General features: G+C 39.4%; 1 protein-coding gene across 6 annotated transcripts in view; it reads left to right on the top strand.

The window, feature by feature from the left end:
• pico overlaps positions 1-20,274 on the top strand; it is a 571,549-nt gene extending 551,275 nt beyond the window's left edge. For all 6 annotated transcript variants that reach the window (XM_053784277.2, XM_053784363.2, XM_053784200.2 and 3 more), the window contains one exon: positions 11,982-20,274. In XM_053784277.2, the coding sequence (XP_053640252.1) occupies positions 11,982-13,949 (1,968 nt within the window). In that variant the 3' untranslated portion in view covers positions 13,950-20,274. The remainder of the gene's footprint in view (positions 1-11,981) is intronic.
• The last annotated feature ends 1,715 nt before the right edge of the window (positions 20,275-21,989 follow it).

Here is a 21,989-nt window from a genome sequence, read left to right as displayed (position 1 = left end):
TGGTAGCCAGGTGGTCTACCACACCTGACTTCCTACAATAAATGCTACTCAGTTTTTGCCCTACATTAAGGCTACAAATATTTTAAAGTAATGAGTGTACTGTATGTGCATTTTACCTTTTTATTGTTTTTTTTTATGCTTAGTTCTATTGCTAATTTAACATCTTTACACCATCATATATTATCAGGCATTTATATTCATTTAAAAGTAAAAAAAGGGTGATTTGCTTTACAGCTGTAGCTTGGAACCTGATCTGCTGTATAAGCAGGGCCCTCCTGTAAACTGTTGTTCTACATGTCCCCTACCCTTCCCAAAACCACCTTGTTCATCTGGGGGCCTGCTCTCTGTCATACCCTAAATTCTTCCAATAAATTTACCCCTAGGTAGTAGGTTGGTAGACAGCAGCCACACATGGAGGTACTACCATCCTGTCAAGTGAGTGTAAAACAGAAACCTCTTAATTGTTTTACATGATGGTAGGGTTGCTGGTGTCTTTTTTGTCTCATAAACATGCAAGATTTCAGGTACGTCTTGCTACTTCTACTTACACTTAGGTCATACTACACATGCATATACAAGCATGTATATACACACCCCCCCTCAGGGTTTTCTTCTATTTTCTTACTAGTTCTTGATCTTGTATATTTCCTCTTACCTCCATGGGAAAGTGGAGTGGAACAGAATTCTTCCTTCATAGCCATGCATTTGTAAGAGGCAACTAAAATGCAAGGGGCTAGTAACCCCCTTCTGTATACATTACTATGTTTAAAAAGAGAAACTTTCATTTTTCTTTTTAGGTCACCTTGCCTCAGTGGGATATGGCTGGTTTGATGAAAAAAATAACTTTACCATATGCTTTATTTGGTATACTCATTAGGCTTATTCCCCTATAATTTTTTACACTCCTTTATACAAAGAAACTATGCATGTTCTCTGCTAGTCTCTAGGTACTTTCCTTTCTGCATACATTTACTGAACAAAAGTACTAATCATTCCCAAATTATATCCCCACCTGCTTTTAACATTTCTATCATGATCCCACCTATCCCAGCAGCTTTCCCCTTCTTTTATTTTACTTGCTGCCTCATGCACCTCCACCATACTCACTTCTGGCTCTTTCTCACTCCTGAAGATGTTTTGCCTCCCTGGGCAATGCATGAAATCACTGCCTTCATCAACATAACAGCTCAAAATATTTCCTCCACTGTCCCCATACCTTCAACTCCATATCTGATAACTGTTTTTTAACTGTCAAATCCATGTCTTTCCTTAGGCTTTCTCAACTCTCTCATTTGCTCTCCATCTACAATCCCTCCCTACTCTCTTAACCTCTCTTTTATTCTCCACCCTCCTTGTATCACTTTGTTTTGTAGAAACCTCTCATATGTAAACTTTTTCCCTCCTGCACTCATCCTCTATCCACAAACTGCTGCTTCACATTCTCACACTATTCTTAACCCTGTTGGTGTCAGGTCCGTTATATAATGGCTTTGAAGCCAGTGTCGGTCCCATAGTACAACACCATGAGCTCAGCTCACTCAGATAAGCTGTGAGCACTAAATCTGGGCCTAGATATGAAAGAATAGGTCTATGCGGTACGTTTGCAGCACACAGTGCATAAAGAGAAAAAACTGCCACCATGTTTTTGGTTTAAAACAGTGACTCTGTGGGCATATTCTCAGTTTCTTGTCTCATTTGATAGAATGGAAGATATATTACAGAAATAGAGATGATTTTGATTGGTTTCAGGACTGAAAGCTTGAAGTTGAGCTCAAAGTAGAAATACCCAAATATGTTTGATTTTTGCTTACATTCCAGAGTACACAAATGGTGTCACTTGTCCAGTACATGTCCAGCTGGCCAGTCTAATATGCATTTAGGAATGCACTGACATTATTTATACAATTATTACATAATACAGTAAGTAGTCTGCATAACAGTAAATCTATTTTTTTTTTGTAAAAAAAATTTTTGAGTAAAAATTCAAAATGAAAAGCAAGCGTAATATATGAGGGGCCTGGAGACATGACTAAGGAACAGAGGAAATGTTTTTTAGTGCCAGGAATGTCTACATTATTTATTCTGGACCCAATTTTTAACCCCTTTCGCTTACGGTCCTGTAATATTACGCCAAAATTCCAGCGGTTTCCAATCTTGCGGGAGACAGCTGGTAGGCCTACATATGAGAGAATTGGTCTGAGTGGTCAGTGTGCACAATGAGAAAAAAAACTCTTGACCATGTTTTTGGTTTAAAACACTGAATTTGCAGTGTATTTTTGTATGGTATTTATGGTTGTATTCTCGTTTTCTTGGTCTCGCTTGATAGAATGGAAGATATAGAAAGAGATGATTTTGAATGGTGTATGCACTAAAAGTACTTTGAAATTGAGCTCAGATTAGCAGAAATGTTTGATTTTTACCAATGTTCATGAGTAGACAAATCACGTCACATGTCCAATGCACGTCAACTGGTGGGTCTAGTATGCTTTCACAAATGCACTGATATTATTTATACCATTTTTACAATAATGCAGTAGTCTGCATAACAGTAAATCTTGTATGAATAAAAATTTGAAATGGAAAGCAGGCTTACGTAATATAATAGGGGCCTTGAGACGTGACTACTCAACAAGAGAAAATGTTATTTTAGTGCTAGGAATGTTTGTATTGTTAATTCTGAACCCTGTTTTGAAATTGGCCAAATTACCAATTTCTGATCACTTTATTGGGTAGTTAAAATCAGTAAATGGGCAGTTTCTTGTACTCAATTGATAGAACAAATGGAGTTCTAGCAAAGTAGCTATGAGTTTGGTCGACTGGAACAATGGAATTAGCCAAAAGTAGACCTCAAAGTGGGCAAAATCGCCAATGCGTAATATTGCCGAGGCAGCTAGATTCGGGAGAGCGTAGTTCCGTAAGTTTTCCATCAAATTTCATAATTTAGTGTCATTACCATTGGGGGAAAAGGTGCTCTATCATTCCATAAGATATTTTTTTTTTTCAATTTGCAACCCCTTAAAGGGGTTAAATGAACCTCGTACATCTTGAACCTTATTATTACCTATACTCTCACTAGCCCATCTTTTGCCCAGTAGTTTTTCTTCCAATTTTTAATAATCTCTAGAGAGGGGGTTACCAGTCCAATGCTCCCAGCATTTTAGTTGGCTTTTACAACATGCATGGCTCAAGAAGGAAAATTTTTTTTATTCCACTTCATGTAGATAAAAGGAATTACTGTACTAAAAAACTAGTAAATAGAAGATTACTTAGACATAGTATATGTATGCACGTATGTGTGTGCCAGGTTTTAGGTATGTCTTGCTACTTCTACTGAAACTTAGGTCACACTACACACACACACACAGTAGGGCCCCACTTATACGGCAGGTTAGGTTCCAGGCTACCGTCGTAAAGTGGAACACCCTTTTTTTCCCCTTATAAATACAAACAAATACTAGATAACAAGTTTACACTAACATATATTAAGTTAGCAATAGAACTAAGCATCAAAAAACAATAAAAAAGTACAATACACACACAGTGCACTCATTACTTACCTTAGTCTTAATCTAGGGTGAGATGAGTAGTACAGTGGACCCCCACATAACGTTAAATCTGCATACCGATACATTTTATCGCTAAGATTTTGCCTCGCATACCGCTAAAAAACCCGCTCAACGCTATTCGTCCGAGGCGCGTCTAATGTGCGGCCTGAGCCAGCCTCCGTGGTAACATCCAAGCATACAATCGGACTTGAGTCCTGGAGATGGGAAGTACAGTGCCTGCACTCTGAAGGAGGGGTGTTAATGTTGCAGTTTAAAAACTGTAGTGTAAAGCACCCTTCTGGCAAGACAGTGATGGAGTGAATGATGGTGAAAGTTTTTCTTTTTCGGGCCACCCTGCCTTGGTGGGAATCGGCCAGTGTGATAATAAATCTGCAAAATAAGTGACTGTGGGCCCCAAGAAAGCTTCTAGTGCCAAGCCTCCAGGAATAAGGGTGAGAATTACTTAAGAGATGAAGAAAGAGATCATTGCTAAGTATGAAACTGGAGTGCGTGTCTCCGAGCTGGCCAGGTTGTATAGTAAACCCCAATCAACCATCGCTACTATTGTGTCCAAGAAAACGGCAATCAAGGAAGCTGTTCTTGCCAAAGGTTCAACTGTGTTTTCGAAACAGAGATCGCAAGTGATAGATGTTGGGGGACTCTTATTGGTGTGGATAAATGAAAAACAGATAGCTGGAGATAGCATCTTTCAAGTGATCATAAGTGAAAAGGCTAGGAAGTTGCATGAGGATTTAATTAAAAAAATGCCTGCAACTAGTGATGATGTGAGTGAGTTTAAGGCCAGCAAAGGTTGATTTGAGAGATTTAAGAAGCATAGTGGCATACATAGTGTGATAAGGCATGGTGAGGCTGCCAGTTTGGACCACAAAGCAGCTGAAAAATATGTGCATGAATTCAAGGAGTACATAGACAGTGAAGGACTGAAACAGGCCTGTTTTGAAAGAAAATGCCAAGCAGGACCTACATTACTCAGGAGGAAAAGGCACTCCCAGGACATAAGCCTATGAAAGACAGGCTTACACTTCTCATGTGTTCCAATGCTAGTGGTGATTGCAAAGTGAAGCCTTTATTAGTGTATCACTCTGAAACTCCCAGAGCGTTCAGGCAAAAGAATATCCTCAAGGCTAATTTGTGTGTGCTGTGGAGGGCAAACAGTAAGGCATGGGTCACTAGGGACTTTTTCTATGACTGGTTACACCAAGCATTTGCCCCCAATGTGAAAAATTACCTAACTGAAAAGAAATTAGACCTTAAGTGCCTCCTGGTGTTAGACAATGCCCCTGGTCATCCTACAGACGTGGCAGAGTGACTTTGTGGGGACATGAGCTTCATTAAGGTGAAGTTTTTGCCTCCTAATACCACTCCTCTCCTGCAGCCCATGGACCAGCAGGTTATTGCAAACTTCAAAAAACTGTACACAAAAGCTCTGTTTGAAAGGCGCTTTGTAGTGACCTCAGAAACTCAATTGACTCTTAAGAGAGTTTTGGAGAGATCACTTTAATATCCTCAATTGTGTAAACCTTATAGGTAAGACTTGGGAGGGAGTGACTAAGAGGACCTTGAACTCTGCTTGGAAGAAACTGTGGCCAGAATGTGTAGACCAAAGGGATTTTGAAGGGTTTGAGGCTAACCCTGGGAATCCTATGCCAGTTGAGGAATCCATTGTGGCATTGGGAAAGTCCTTGGGGTTGGAGGTTAGTGAGGATGATGTGGAAGAGTTGGTGGAGGAGGACAATGAAAAACTAACCACTGATGAGCTGCTATATCATCTTCATCAGCATTAGGCCACGCCTGAGGAAACTGCTTCGGAGGAGGGGAGAGAGAAATTGAATAAGTTGCCTACTTCAAAGATTAAGGAAATGTGTGCAATGTGGCTTAAAGTGCAAACCTTTTTTGATGACAATCACCCTAACACAGCTATTGCAAGCCGTGCTGGTGACTATTACACTGACTGTTGTGAACCACTTTAGGAAAGTCGTAAAGGAACGGGAGGTACAGGCCTCTATGGACAGATATGTTCTGCGACAGAAGTCCAGTGACTCTGAAGCTGGTCGTAGTGGCATTAAAAGAAGAAGGTAAGTAACCCCGGAAAAGGACTTGACACCTCAAGTCTTAATGGAAGGGGATTCCCCTTCTAAACACTAAGACTCTCTCCTCCTCCCATCCCATCAATCATCACCAGATCTTCAATAAAGGTAAGTGTCATGTAACTGTGCATGTCTTTTTCAGTTTGTGTGTATTAAAATTAATATTTCATGTGGTAAAAATTTTTTTTTTCATACTTTGGGGTGTCTTGCACGGATTAATTTGATTTCCATTATTTCTTATGGGGAAAATTAATTCGCATAACGATAATTTCGCATAACAATGAGCTCTCAGGAACGGATTAATATCGTTATGTGGGGATCCACTGTATTTATCGTAAGAAATCAGGTGTGGTATGTATGGTAGTCAGCCGGGCTACCATATCAGGCCACCCCACCTACACATAATATTCTATGATATTTAAGCATCCCAGAGCAATAAAATGCATATACAGTGGACCCTCGCCTAACACTATTAATCCGTTCCTGAGAGCTCAATGTTAGGCGAAATTATCATTAGGCGAATAAATTTTCCCCATAAAAAATAATGGAAATCAAATTAATCCGTTCCTGACACCCCAAAGTATGAATAAAAAAAATTTTTTACCACATGAAATATTAATTTTAATACACACAAACTGAAGAAGACATGCACAGTTACATGACACTTACCTTTATTAAAGATCTGGTGATGATTGATGGGATGGGAGGAGGGGAGAGTGTTGATGGTGTTAGTGTTTAGAAGGGGAATCCCCTTCCATTAGGACTTGAGGTGGCAAGTCATTTTCCGGGGTTACTTTCCTTCTTCTTTTAATGCCACTAGGACCAGCTTGAGAGTCACTGGACCTCTGTCACACAACATATCTGTCCATAGAGGCCTGTACCTCCCGTTCCTTTATGACATTCCTAAAGTGTTTCACAACATTGTCAGTGTACGGGTTGCCAACACGGCTTGCAATAGCTGTGTGAGGGTGATTTTCATCAAAAAAGGTTTGCACTTCAAGCCACATTGCAGACATTTCCTTAATCTTTGAAGTAGGCAACTTCCTCAATTTCTCTATCCCCTCCTCCGAAGCAGTTTCCTCAGGTGTGGCCTCTTGCTGTTGAAGATGATCTAGCAGCTCATCAGTGGTTAGTTCTTCATTGTCCTCCTCCACCAACTCTTCCACATCCTCCTCACTAACCTCCAACCCCAAGGACTTCCCCAATGCCACAATGGATTCCTCAACTGGCATAGGATTCCCAGGGTTAGCCTCAAACCCTTCAAAATCCCTTTTGTCTACACATTCTGGCCACAGTTTCTTCCAAGCAGAGTTCAAGGTCCTCTTAGTCACTTCTTCCCAAGCCTTACCTATAATGTTTACACAATTGAGGATGCTAAAGTGATCTCTCCAAAACTCTCTTAGAGTCAATTGAGTTTCTGAGGTCACTACAAAGCACCTTTCAAACATAGCTTTTGTGTACAGTTTCTTGAAGTTGGAAATGACCTGCTGGTCCATGGGCTGCAGGAGAGGAGTGGTATTAGGAGGTAAAAACTTGACCTTAATGAAGCTCATTTCCGCAGAAAGTCGCTCTGCCACGTCTGAAGGATGACCAGGAGCATTGTCTAATACCAGGAGGCACTTAAGGTCTAATTTCTTTTTAATTAGGTAATTTTTCACGGTGGGGGTCAAATGGATGGTGTAACGAGTCATAGAAAAAGTCCCTAGTGACCCATGCCTTACTGTTTGCCCTCCACAGCACACACAAATTAGCATTGAGGACATTCCATACCCCGGCCGGGATTGAACCCGCGGTCAGAGAGTCTCAAAACTCCAGACCGTCGCGTTAGCCACTAGACCAGCTAGCCACAATAAGATTCGTCCAACTAGGTATATTTCTACACCATAGGAAGGTTAGCATAGGCACCACTGTGACCACAAATGCGAGATTTTACAGACGAATCTCCAGCTAGCGTGGCCATGACGAACTCTAGCTCAAGTCCCCTCACTGCAGTCAACATGACTCACGAAATCGTAATGACACTATTGCAAACAAACCATACCCCGGCCGGGATTGAACCTGCGGTCAGAGAGTCTCAAAACTCCAGACCGTCGCGTTAGCTGGTCTAGTGGCTAACGCGACGGTCTGGAGTTTTGAGACTCTCTGACCGCGGGTTCAATCCCGGCCGGGGTATGGTTTGTTTGCAATCGTGTCATTACGATTTCGTGAGTCATGTTGAGGACATTGTTTTTCCTGAAGACACTGGGAGTTTCAGAGTGATACACCAATAAAGGCTTCACTTTGCAATCACCACTAGCATTGGCACACAACAACAGAGTAAGCCTGTCTTTCATAGGCTTATGTCCTGGGAGTGCCTTTTCCACCTGTGTAATGTAGGTCCTGCTTGGCATTTTCTTCCAAAACAGGCCTGTTTCGTCACAATTAAACACTTGTTCAGGTTTCAGTCCTTCACTGTCTATGTACTCCTTGAATTCCTGCACATATTCTTCAGCTGCTTTGTGGTCCGAACTGGCAGCCTCACCATGCCTTATCACACTATGTATGCCACTACGATTCTAAATCTCTCAAACCAACCTTTGCTGGCCTTAAATTCACTCACATCACTAGTTGCAGGCATTTTTCTAATTAAATCGTCATGCAACTTCCTAGCCTTTTCACATATGATCGCTTGAGAGATGCTATCTCCTGCTATCTGTTTTTCGTTTATCCACACCAATAAGAGTCTCTCAACATCTTCTATCACTTGCGATCTCTGTTTCGAAAACAAAGTTGCACCTTTGGCAAGAACAGCTTCCTTGCTTGCCGTTTTCTTGGCCACAATAGTAGCGATGGTTGATTGGGGTTTTGTGTACAACCTGGCCAGCTCGGAGACACGCACTCCACTTTCATACTTAGCAATGATCTCTTTCTTCATATCCATAGTAATTCTCACTCTTTTTGCTGTAGGGTTGGCACTAGAAGCATTCTTGGACCCATGGCGACTTTTTTTGCAGGTGCAATCACTAAAAAGGCTGTTATAATATGAAATGTTCCGATTGTATGCTTGGAAGCGACCGTGGTGGCTGGCTTGTAAACACTGGCACCCAAGGAACAAGTGAGGTGGGCTCAGGCCGCACGTATCTCGAACGAATCGCTTTGAGCGAGTTTTTTAGCGCTAGCCGAGGCAAAATTTTTGCGTTAAAATGTATCGCTAGGCGGATTTAATGTTATGCGATGCGTTCGTTAGGAGAGGTTCCACTGTACAGTTTACTCGTTACTTACCTTAAAATATTTGTAGTCTTGATCTAGGGTGAGATGAGTAGTATTTATCGTAAGAAATCAAGTGTGGTATGTATGGTAGTCAGCCGGGCCATCATATCAGGCCACCCCACCTACACACAATATTCTATGATATTTAAGCATCCCAGAGCGATAAAATGCATATACAGTTCACTCATTACTTACCTTAAAATATTTGTAGTCTTAATGTAGGGTCAGGGGTGAGTAAACGAGACAAAATGAATAAATGAGAGAGAGAGAGAGTCAGTGCATGAGAGAGTACAGGTGCAGTTATGTAAACAAACCAGGCGAAGGTAAATTTTGTAAACAAAGTGTACACGTCTGATTTGTGTGCAAGTTACATTGTGTACAAGTTGTTTCTACATTGATACGGTACAATAAATAAAGAACACTCCCATTCTCATGTAACACCATTTTTAGAAGAAATGACGCTCTGAGTGAAGGCAATGGAAATAAGTCGCTCTGTCTGACTTTTTTGGGTTATCCTAGGTTCTCTACATACATACTGCTATGTATGATAATCTATGTAACTGTATTTGTGTATACCTGAATAAACTTACATACATACAAAAGGAATAATTTTCTACAGTTACCCCAGTAACACATTTTCTCTTATGTTAGACTAGAGAAAGTGTTATTCTTGCCATCACTTGTACAAGTCTGGCTACCACATCTCATATTTATGTTTATTTGTTCTATTGTGGGGTGTATTTATCATCTTTATATGTTATGCATCGTGTGTATTGTATAATTTTGAAAAAATATCATAGATGGATTAACGAAAATATGTATATTAACGTAATATACGACATTTAATGAGACTCGATGATTATCATCATTACTAATATGACGTCTTGAGACATAAGGCACTCTTACTGATTTTAATGTGTGCCTGCATGCCAGCACAGTGTGTAAGTTTATTTAGGTACAGGTATACAAAAGTATAATTATCGGAGTACAGTGGTCCCTCGTTTTTCGTAATTAATCCGTTCCTGGAGGAGCTATTATAAACGAAATTTACGATTTGCGAATCAATTTTCCCCATAAGAAATAATGTAAATACAATTAATCCGTACCTGACACCCAGAAGTATTAAAACAAAAATTTTTTTTACATGAAATATACATGTAGTACATAAACAATACAATGGGAAATGATGACTGAAACATTAACAGCATAACACTTACCTTTAGTGGAGATTCTTCTTAGTGTATGGGAGACTGGAGGAGGAGAGAGAGATTGGATTGTTTACTGTTTGGAAGGGGAATCCCCTTCCAGCAACACCTCAGGTACCAATTGCTTCTCTTCTCTGTTTCTTAATGCCACTAGGACCACCTTGAGAGTCACTCTAGTCCTGTCTCGGAAAGTAACTGTGGAGAGAGAGCTCTGTTTCTGGCGTCTCTTTAACACTTCCCTAAAATGGCCCAAGACTTTGTCACTGTACATATTTCTCACCTTCTTTACTACAGGCTTGGCACTAGGAGCTTTCTTTGGAGCCATGGTAGCTTATTTAGTACAGTGGACCCCCGCATAACGATCACCTCCGAATGCAACCAATTATGTAAGTGTATTTATGTAAGTGCGTTTGTACGTGTATGTTTGGGGGTCTGAAATGGACTAATCTACTTCACAATATTCCTTATGGGAACAAATTCGGTCAGTACTGGCACCTGAACATACTTCTGGAGTGAAAAAATATCGTTAACCGGGGGTCCACTGTACTTGAAAGCACTAAAATGAGTGGAATATTATGAAATATTTCGTAGGAGCACTTGAGGGGACCTTCACTCACTGGTAAACAATGCCAGACTGGCTGGGTAGGGAGGCCGCCTTGGCTCACACCGTGCATACATGTCCCGGACGAACTACTATTCGCGAGTCATCCTATGAAAAGCGAGTCCATGTTTATACGAAAATACCCCTATGATTGGCGAAATTTACGATTGCTGAGAACTACGAAAAGCGAGGGACCACTGTATATATAAAATATGAAACAACTTTTAAAAACACTTGAAATTTTGTTGTTTCCAGACATAATGGAGAGACTTAGTGCTTGGATCTCACAGAGAATGTAAACAAACCGGGTGGGGTGCGGTGACCGTATTAGAAAGTCAGGTGGGGGGAACTGTATAGCGAGTTTTGGTCATAATTTGAAATGACCATATTAACGGAATGCCGTAAAGCAAAACCCTACTGTATATACACACACCCCTCTGGGTTTTCTCCTATTTTCTTACTAGTACGTACTTGTTCTTGCGTATTCCCTCTCATCTCCATGGGGAAATGGAACAGAATTCTTCCTCTGTAACCCATGCATATCATAAGAGGCAACTAAAATGCTGGGAGCAAAGAGCTAGTAACCTCTTCTCCTGTATACACTACTAAAGTTATAAAGAGAAACTTTTCTTTTTGGGCCATCATGCCTTGGTGGGATACAGATGGTATGTTGAAAGAAGAAAGATGTGTGTGGGTGTGCGTACATACACACACGTACGTATGTGTACATGCATGTGTAGTGTGACCCAAGTGTACATAGAAGTAGCAAGATGTATGTGTTATCTTGCATGTTTATGAGACATGAAAAGACACCAGCAATCCTACTGTTGTGTAAAACAATTACAGGTTTCCGTTTCACACTCACTTGGCAGGATGGTAGTACCTCCCTGGTAGAACTCACTCATAAGGAATCATTATAGTGACCCTGGAGAAATAGGGAAAATCATGTTTAATTAAATTCCTCATACTTTTGAAGGGTTTAAGTTTTTTTTTCCTATTCCTGCAGCCCAGCCCTTGGCCAGTAGTAACAAATGACCAAGTAAATTAAAAAAAAAAGTGGGTAGGATTTGAAACTGATAGCCGAGTGCTGGATTCACCCTCACTGAACCATGAGTTTGAATCCCATCCAATTTTTCTTTGATATCAATAATTGTTTACCTTAATTTTTTAAACTAGTGAAATTGTATGCATGTAATAGTGTGTGTACTTTTGTGGAACTTTTTTTTTTTTTTAGCTGTTTGCTTTAGAGATTATCAGTTATCCTTATCAACAGAGTGGAAGACGACTCCTTGAAAATTATCGAGCATTAGTTGAAGACTTGGCCCAGGAGGACATTGACATGCTGGCTTCTTCAAGATCTTTCAGCATAGCTTCAATGGCAGGGCAAAGTGGCATGGGTGGAGGATCGCGTGGGGCATCCCAGGCCACTACGCCGTCCTCTGAATCCCGTTCTCTAGACTCTTGCTTGGCCCCAAGTCTCGCACCAAGTGTTGCTGATGGGGAAGAAGGCGATGACGATGCACAGTCTTCAGCTGGGTCATCTTCACAAGATACTCCAGTGAACACATTAGGCCGTCCACCCGTCTGGCGGCAGGACAGCCTCAAGAGTGGATCTTCCAGTAGTTCAAGTGGTTGTTTAAGTGAACGTTCGTCAGCAGGTACTCCAACTGGGGAGCATGGATTTGAGTCAGAGTTTCCACAGGGAACTATTAAAAGGAAGCCATCCAATAACCCCAAGCTTCCCCTTACATCAACTACAAGACTACTTGTTAAGGAAGTGGAAGGAGAAGATGTCATAGACTCTGCTTCAGGGCGAGGAACAATTCGCCAGTGTGCGCGTCGCTCACTGACAGACGAAGTTAACACATTACGCAGACGTAATTCCCAGTCACGAACCAGTGTTAGTAGTAGTAGTGCATCAAGTAATATCATAAGTACCAGTAGTAGTATGTCAAGTCCAGTGCCTCAAGAGGAGGAGATGGATAGTTTGCCATTACCACCACCACCACATGAACTGTCTGAATGTGCCATGGAATGTTTGCCGCCACCACCACCAGAATTACTGGCATCAACCCTCAGCCTTAATTCACTTCCTCCTCCACCTGATGAGGATTCTTTGCCACCCATCAATCCAGAAGATCTCATGATGGCCAGCATCACTTCATTACCACCACCACCACCACCTAGTCCACCAAAACCATCTAGTCCACCTCATTCAGGAGTGCCACCACTCCCACCACCGCACTCAAGTTTACCATCACAAACTAATGTGCCACACCCTCCACCCCATGGTCTGCCATTACCTCTACCCAGTACACCTAAGTCAACTAAGCCAAAGGGTGCAGATTCACCAGTGTATGGTGGCTCCCCTATTTATCAAACTGCAGGTTCTCCTGTTTATCAAACATCTGGTTCACCTATATACCAATCTACTGGTTCACCAGTTTATCAATCGGTGACACCACCTGCAGTAGCACCAAAACCAAAGCGGGACTTGAATGAATCAATGACCTATGTTTCACCACCATTCTTGGTTGAATTGCGTGCTCATAATGCCAATGTAGGGCCTAACTCGCAACCAGCCTCACATTCATCCAGTCATAATGGTGGCTGGCATCCAGACTCTCCATTACCACCACCACCACCTTCTCCTCCTCCACACCAACCAGTGTATGCACAGCCACAAAAGAGTCCACAGAAAAAAGTCAAAAGAATTACTTTCATGGATGATGTACAGAATATACCTCCAACACCCGAGTCCCCAACTGCAAAACCACCTCTTCCACGACGTTCAGAATCCACGAGGCTGTCGATAAATCCAGGCCGTTTAGATAGTCCAGGGAACAAGATTACTCCACCAAGGTCTTTCTTAAATAATCTGCAACGTGTAATGCAGAAAAAGTGGCAAGTAGCACAGAAATGCAAAGACTTTGATAAAATGCCTCATGAAGTTTTGGGATTTAGAGATCCAATTTTGCCTAGTGAAGCAGAACGGAATGTTGGGGCTTGGATTCAGGAACATTATGGCAGTTTATATGAGAACCTTTCTCCGCATGGTATCCCTCCTAGTGCTGACTCTGTAGATGCAGCATTACCAATTAATAGCCACACTTTGCAACCTTCACCCCCACCACATGCTGATGACCTGCACCGCTTATCCCAGACTATGCCTGGGAGGAAGAAACCGCCACCACCTCCACCAAAACGATCAGACTCGACACATCTCAGTACACGGCAATGACGACTGCGACATTAGTGGCCACTTGTCTTGTTACACGTGTTACCCCACTTGCACCTGAAAGGAGGCTTAATGTTATTATTACATATTTAAGATTGTTACTTAATGTTGCCACTGTTCATAGTTTCCTTATGGTAGCAAAGCAATGTTGAGGAAATTGGCTTTCTCACCAACCTTTCTGCAGGGTGCCTCCAGTCTAACTGGAATGGGCAACTGTAAAGACTTCAGAAGTCAGTAGTATATTTCCATTTAAATATGAATTTATATTTCTTAATGTCCTTATTGACGTAAATTACCTTTAAATCATAATATTAAGGAGATTGTTACATGTATTGTGGTGAGCTTGGTGGTTTTGTCCAATGGTGCTACAACCAGGTCTGGTTACTAAACAGCAGTGGTAAGGTTTCCATGTGAGCATGGAACTAGTTAGGTGTTGCCTTTGGATAAATAGCATGGGCTTTGTGAGAGACTTGCAGTTATTTGTGCCAGCCAGGAAGTTGGCATGAGATGCTGTACACCCAGGCTTAGACTCCTCCATCATAGTTTTACATCAGCTAACACTAAACCAGCCATCTAGACACAACAGTATCAACACACAAAAGGATATATGGAATTTACAAACTGGTTTTTGAAATATGGTCAGTGCTGCCACATGCATGTTAGACTGTACTATGAACTAGCAGCAAGTAGTTAATGTTGGATAACTGGTGATTACATGTCAGTTTTTATAACAGACAATTGACAGCCTTGGATACTAGTTGGTATTCATTTTGTGTTCTGACCAGTTAGTTACAAAACCAAATGTGTAAAGGTGTATATTGTACATTGGATAAGTTTTTTGTATTTTTTGTAAAGATGTTAAGCTGACCCAAAATCTACAGGAATGTGATGGGTCAGGAATTTTTTACATTTTTACTGTAACAATTTATTTTTTATGGTTTAATGTGTTTGATAATGTGTATACAAATTTTTCTTGCTTTTCTTTGACTGTTTTCTGTCCATAATGCTTCTATGTGCAGTTATGAGTCCTGTAAAAAGTAAATTGGGTGAATGTATGTTTTTCATGTAATTAAATAATAAGTACATGTTACTGCCTGCCAGATTATTTTATGTATGATTGATCCATCCATTTTCAACTTCTTTCATGTTTCTAAACTACTTAAGGGTTTCCTCTGCTTTAAAAATAATTTTAGTCTTGATAAAAATTTCAATTATGAAATTTATGATTAAAATGTGATCTATGATGGGAAACAAATTGTATACATGTAAATGCTAAGAAAATATTTCTAGTACCTGCAAGAACATATTGTTCATCAAGTAATCTAGTTGTCAAAATTCTCAAGTACCTGTTAAGCACACAACGCATGCCATTGGGGATTAAGGCAGAGGATCCTACGGGTAATAGTTTCTTGCAGTTTGTGTTGCATTTAAATAAATAGATTGGTCAATTAAAAAAGCAACCTTTGACAGGCTAATGACCATCACGTATACATGTCTGCTTATTCATTTCATAACATATGAAGCTTTATAAAGGAATACTATAATATTTAAAAGTAATTTGGTACATGATTGACAAGCAACCTCTAAACTGGAATTTCCACCTACCCTCTCCTTCCCCAACAAAAATATAAAATAAAGAAAATGAATACTGATCCCTGGGTTAGTTATTGTTAAGGAGTTTAGGCTATAAAGAGTTTTATAGCTTAGACTTAATAAGCCCTTGATATCTTGAGATTTAAATTGCTGGAGTAGAATATGTCAATGCCTTGTGGTTGTATGCTAAATTATTTTTTTTTATTCTTCACTCCTTAAGCTTTGTTATAAACCATGGGTTCAGAAACCAAAAATCTTATTTTCTTTAAAATCATTAACACAATTTTTATTGATAGTTGTGGATTGTCTAATTAGGCATCAGGATGTTGGGCTTCTCTAAAGAAAATTCAGCTAAATATTGATTACACAATTTAAAGATTCCTCAGGCTTTTACGTTAATTTTTACTTTGTTGCATGGAACAAGATTGGACAACCTACGAAATTATATTTGATTTTTTTTACTGTATCACAATAGGCAACCTGACCCTATTCAATAGCTACTGTTTTTATTAAATGTATACAAATAATAAATTAACCAATATAGTGAAGCTTAAATGTCTTAATACCCTCCATTTTTGGAGGTTAAGACACGTGCAAAAAGCATTGCAAGACAGGCTTTTATACAAATAAACTACTAAGGGAAATTCATAACAGATTGAGGCCTTTCAGTTTAAACTGTTTTCAGAAGTTAAGTTATTCAAATACAGAAGACTGTAGTGCCACATGTTTCTCAGGAGACCCCAGGAGATGCACCCACCAGATAGTATAGGTAAAAATCAAGTAGTTTGGCAAGAGGATAATAACTTCAACAACTCTTATGGTTATTATATGCCCAATGATTGATAGTCTACATATTACTAATGGATATACAATTGTAAAGTTTACAGTCAGCAACTACCACAAGCTAATTTTAGACACCATAAACTAAACTAGCTCGGGAAAAAATCATATTTGACTCCATTCTTATGCAGGGTTTAAATGTTATTATAATCACAGGGAAGCGCTAAACCCAAAGGGCTTGTACAGCACCTGGGAGTCACTCAGATTCAACCCAAGAAAAGGGTGGCTAAATCCTGTTCCTTGAGGGATCAAGACTTAATAATACAAGTACATAGTATTCAAACGAGATGCAACTTGTGAAAACTAATTGCTGGTTAGTAAATTACAATAATTTTTAGTGTGTTAACCACTAGGCTTTTCATACAAATGTACATGGCAAATCATATTACTGAATTGATGCTGGTGAGGGGCTCTTGATCTAGGTAATTGGACCTGTGCTCCAGATCCCTGTATTAAGCCTGAATACCTTGCACATTCCCCCACAGGCGCTGTATAATCCTACGTGTTTAGTACTTCCCCCTTGATTATAATAATAATGTTAATGCTTTAACTGTTAATGTGTACTGTGTGCCAAGCAATGACCTATAGCCCTTCAGTATACAAGGCTGATTTGAATAAGAGTTAATTAAAAAACCTCAAGAAAACAACCTGTGAGTTAAACACCATTCTCATACCTAAATCACCGGAAAAGAAAAACAATGAGTTACAATAATATAGATTCTTCATGGGCTAAGTTTATTAAACACCTTATACTGTCACAAACGGGATCATAATTCATTGCACTAGGTTGGTATGAGTTTGAAAGTTGTATAATTAGTAACAAATTAATGTTACCACGCCCTATATTTCACTAGTGAAGCCAAAGTCTTAAAAAATCTAAATTTGTTATAATATTCCCCCAAAGAACGGTAAATACGGCACAACCTTTGTGAAAACAAGTGCTGTATGTTATACTCGCTTTATATTCCATAACTCCAAAAACAGTTGGAAAATGACCCCAACTAGCATTCTCCAACTTAATATTGTGTGTTAACAAAATGATACAGTATGTTCAATTACAGAACAAAGTTTTAGGAAAGAAAGCCCCAAATTAATAAAGAAATTTAAGCTGGTAATGTAGGCAGGAATAACATTTTATATGACAAATCTCTTTCTTCCCACAAAAAAATAAGCATATGATCGTAATAGAAAACTCAACCCTTCAGACTAGTGCTTTATTAAAAAATAACTTTAAATGTTGTTGGTGTAAAAATAGTCACACTCACTATGAGGGTCATATTTTCTTGTCCTAGTCATTTACTCATTATTTGAGGATGAACAAGCTTTAATTTTTCACACAGTACCATGCCAACTCACATTAGCTACATAAATTTCTGTGTGAATTTTGAATTTTCTTTTCTGAATCTTCGTTTTGTAAAACCTGAAGGTTTTAATGTACTCAGTGAATATTGGAGGCTGGTTCACTTTCCAACAGTTTCTGAAACCATGAAGAATAAATTGTAGTACAGCCTCTCCTCACTTAACGACAGAGTTCCGTTCCTATGACCACGTTGGCAAATGAATTAGTCGCTAAGTGAGGAGCATACTATAACGGTAGTGGGTTTGTGTCAACCATCTTTGATATTGTTTTAATGTCACCTTTGCACCATTTATAACATTTCTGGTATATTTTTAAATGTTGATACAGTAGTGTACTGTATATTGTAATAAAGAGAATAGAGGAAATCAGCTCTAATATACATTATTTAGGTAGGCACACTAGTCAAGAGAGTCTGTTGTAAGTCCGAGTCATCGGTAAACGAGTACGTCGCTAGGTGAGGAGAGGCTGTACTATAACGTATAGTAATTAATGGAAGCTGTGACCAATTTAGCAGATTCTCAGTCTTTAAAATGACTTGGAAAGTAATATTCCCAGAAGGGATTTTGTAATTTTGAAACTGAAATATATTGTGTTGACATAGTAACTGTTATTGTTAATTATGTAGTTTTCAAACTAACAAACACTGACACTGCTAAAAATTGAGTGTGTTCTTTGTGATAATACTTGTATCGATAAGATTTAAATCAGTCCCATATAATGGACAACTAAATAAGATTTCTCTCAAGTATTTAAGTTATCAGTTTGTAAAATTAGCCTGTCAGTTGTCAGCTGTGAACCTTACACAATCTAGTATAAACATACACTAGATTACCTATAACATGTATATTCACCAGGCATATAATAACCATAGGAGATGTTCACACATATGATAACCACTTTATATTGAGCTTCAGTGTTGTTTGCTCTTGCAATATCTTATAACTGGTGGGTGCCTCTTTTTGTTTTTCCTGAAATGTTGTCATTCCAACAATACACTCACTGGTGTCCTGTGTTTCTTCAGAGGAACATCTGGTTTATAATACATTCTTTGGACTTCACAGCTAAAGCATTCAGTGACCTAGTTTCTTGAGACATTATACCAATGGGCCTCAAGCTCTGTTTATAACCTTTCCCTGTGGTTTATTATTTGCATCTTGAGAGAGAGAGAGAGAGAGTGTGTGTGTGAGAGAGTGTGTGTGTGAGAGTGAGTGTGAGAGTGAGTGTGAGAGTGAGTGTGAGAGTGAGTGTGAGTGTGAGTGTGAGTGTGAGTGTGAGTGAGAGTGAGTGTGAGTGTGAGAGTGAGAGTGAGTGTGAGTGTGAGAGTGAGTGTGAGAGTGAGTGAGTGTGTGAGTGTGTGTGTGTGTGTGTGTGTGTGTGTGTGTGTGTGTGTGTGTGTGTGTGTGTGTGTGTGTGTGTGTGTGTGTGTGTGTGTGTGCTCGCTTAGTTGTGGTTGCAGGGGTCGAGTCATAGCTCTTGGTGTGTGTGTGTGTGCACTCACCTAGTTATGGTTGTGAGGGTCGAGTCACAGCTTCTGGCCCCATGTGTGTGTGTATACTCACCTAATTGTGGTTGCAGGGGTCGAATCATAGCTGTGTGTGTGTGCGCGCACATGTGTGCGTGCATGTACATATACACTCTCCCTAACTCCCTCCCCCAAATAATTATGACAAAGCCACAAAAGCCATTAATGTAAACTGCAGCAATAACTGGTAGAACATTTAAATTATGACTGTGGTATTGTTGATAGCATGATAGTTTACATCCACTTGTCATTTTGTGGCATACTATCATTTCATTGCCTTCGTATACCTTTTAATATTTATACTAATTCCAAGAACATTTCATACCACGGGCGGGGATAGAACCCGCGATCAGAGAGTCTCAAAACTCCAGACCGTCGCGTTAGCCACTGGACCAGAGTTTTGAGACTCTCTGATCGCAGGTTCTATCCCCACCCATGGTATGGTTTGTTTGCAATCGTGTCACTACGATTTCGTGAGTCCAAGAACATTTGTTATGTTCTTGCTTTACCATTTCACTTCAATCCTGGTAATGTACGAGCTTACTCTGTCACTTGTACTTAGTGAATTGTGTTGGTAGCCTATTTAATATTTGACCACTACTAAATGTGAATACATTAATTTCTGTTTGATTACCATATATTGCAGTTCTCTAAACCCAGTGGTGTAGCCTTTAAAGTTTTACTTGCCAGTTAGTCACAAGAAGCTGTCAATCACAGTATTTGGTCTCCTGGTCTCATCCTTTTGACCTCCCAGGTATGTCATTTTCTCTTGACCTTGTGCTCTTGATCTGTAACATTTTCTTGAAATATTTATAGCTGTTTTTTTTTTTTTTTACCTGGTCTATCTCACCTGGTTACCTGTGGTATCCAGTTTTCTTGGTAACTGGTTTAGGATGTGTCCAGAATCCAGTGGCCTTGTGCCAACTTCCACATTGTACAGAAATTATATATACACAGTAATAATAAAAAAATATATATACACAGTAATAAAAAAATATCTCCAGTAAAGAATGTCTGGTTAGTTTTTATATCTACCTGCCTTTATATAGAAGGAGCTTACTGTTTGTAGCAGACAAGTCAGCAACTAGTGGACAGAAATAAGGTAAACTCATGAAGGATTCTGAAGAAACATTCAAAATTTAAAAATAATGGTAATAGTGGTGAGAAATTTGAAGAAATAAAGCAACAGGAATAAAAATTTGAACTTGTGCACTTACTGGTAAGTGAGATGCTGGAGTTCAGAATTGTAACTTTACTACCATATGAAGATATGACCTACACTTAAATAATAGGAAATTATCAACCAGGATAAGACTGGAATAACAATGAGTATTTTAACATGCAATAATGATAGAGAGAAATGGTATAAAAGATGGTTAAAGACAATGATAGTATAATGCGATATTTTATTGACAATGTTTCAACCACAGTGGGCTGTATCAAGGCATCTAAGAATGTGAAGAGTTAAATTTGAAAGTAATTCTGGGTAGGCTGATGACAGATTAGACAAAGATACATGGAAGAAACATCAAGATACTTCCACACAAATTTTCTGAGCACAAATATGCCAAGAGAATGGACCACTTGAACAATGCCTGTTTCCCACAACCACGCCAGTGATGAACCTTTTCAAGTCGCTTGTTCTATCTAGACTGCGCTGTATGACCTTTGTAGGTTTAGCGCTTCTTTTTTATTATATTATTATAATCTAGGCTGGAAAACTGCTGTACACTAACAGCCTTTTTCAAAGCAGGTGAAATTGCAGATCTGGAGAATGTACAGAGCACCTTCACTGAATAAGTTGAATAAAGCACCTCAGTTACTGGGAAAGATGCATCATAATTTATACCTGGAAAAATCCTAGAGGGACTAGACCCATATCTGCATGGAAATCATTCCCTATGAAAGCAAAACACTCAGCAAATGGTGTAAAATCTCCTCAAATGAAAAGTGGCATTGCTGTGAGTACCCAAGACTCATGTCACTATACTCACTAATATAAATATATGTATGCATGCATGTACAGCACAGATCCAATTCCCTAGATCAAAGAGTCCCTCACCATGTATGTGCTACTACTACTAATAATTATTATAACAATAACAATATAATAGTAATAATAATAATAATAACAGTAAGGAGAAACTTCAAAAGGCTGCCAGTAGTTGGCACCACCATCAGAAAAACATTGGTAATCACTGCTAGTACACTTCACCTGTCTAGACTTAAGTAGTCTATTAGTACAGTGGACCCCCGGTTAACGATATTCTTTCATTCCAGAAGTATGTTCAGGTGCCGGTACTGACCAAATTTGTTCCCATAAGGAATATTGTGAAGTAGATTAGTCCATTTCAGACCCCCAAACATACACGTACAAACGCACTTACATAAATACACTTACATAATTGGTCGCATTGGGAGGTGATCGTTAAGCGGGGGTCCACTATATTAGGTTACGTCTGCCCAAAATGCCTCAGCATAATAGAAGCTTTCTTTGCTCCGATCATATTACAGTGGACCCTCAACCAACGATATTAATCCGTTCCAAAGAGCTTATTGTTAGACGAATTTATCATTAGTCGAATTAATTTTCCCCATAAGAAATAATGGAAATCCAATTAATCCATTCCAGATAACCAAAAGTATGAAAAAAAAAAAATTCACATGAAATATACATTTTCCTACACAGAAAAAGGAGGATACTTTTTATTTTATTTATTAACACACT

Source organism: Cherax quadricarinatus, chromosome 2 (genome assembly GCF_038502225.1).
Source record: "Cherax quadricarinatus isolate ZL_2023a chromosome 2, ASM3850222v1, whole genome shotgun sequence".
NCBI lineage: Eukaryota > Metazoa > Arthropoda > Malacostraca > Decapoda > Parastacidae > Cherax > Cherax quadricarinatus.
The sequence above is the reverse complement of the archived record's forward strand: the minus strand, read 5'-3'. Positions and strand labels throughout refer to the sequence as shown.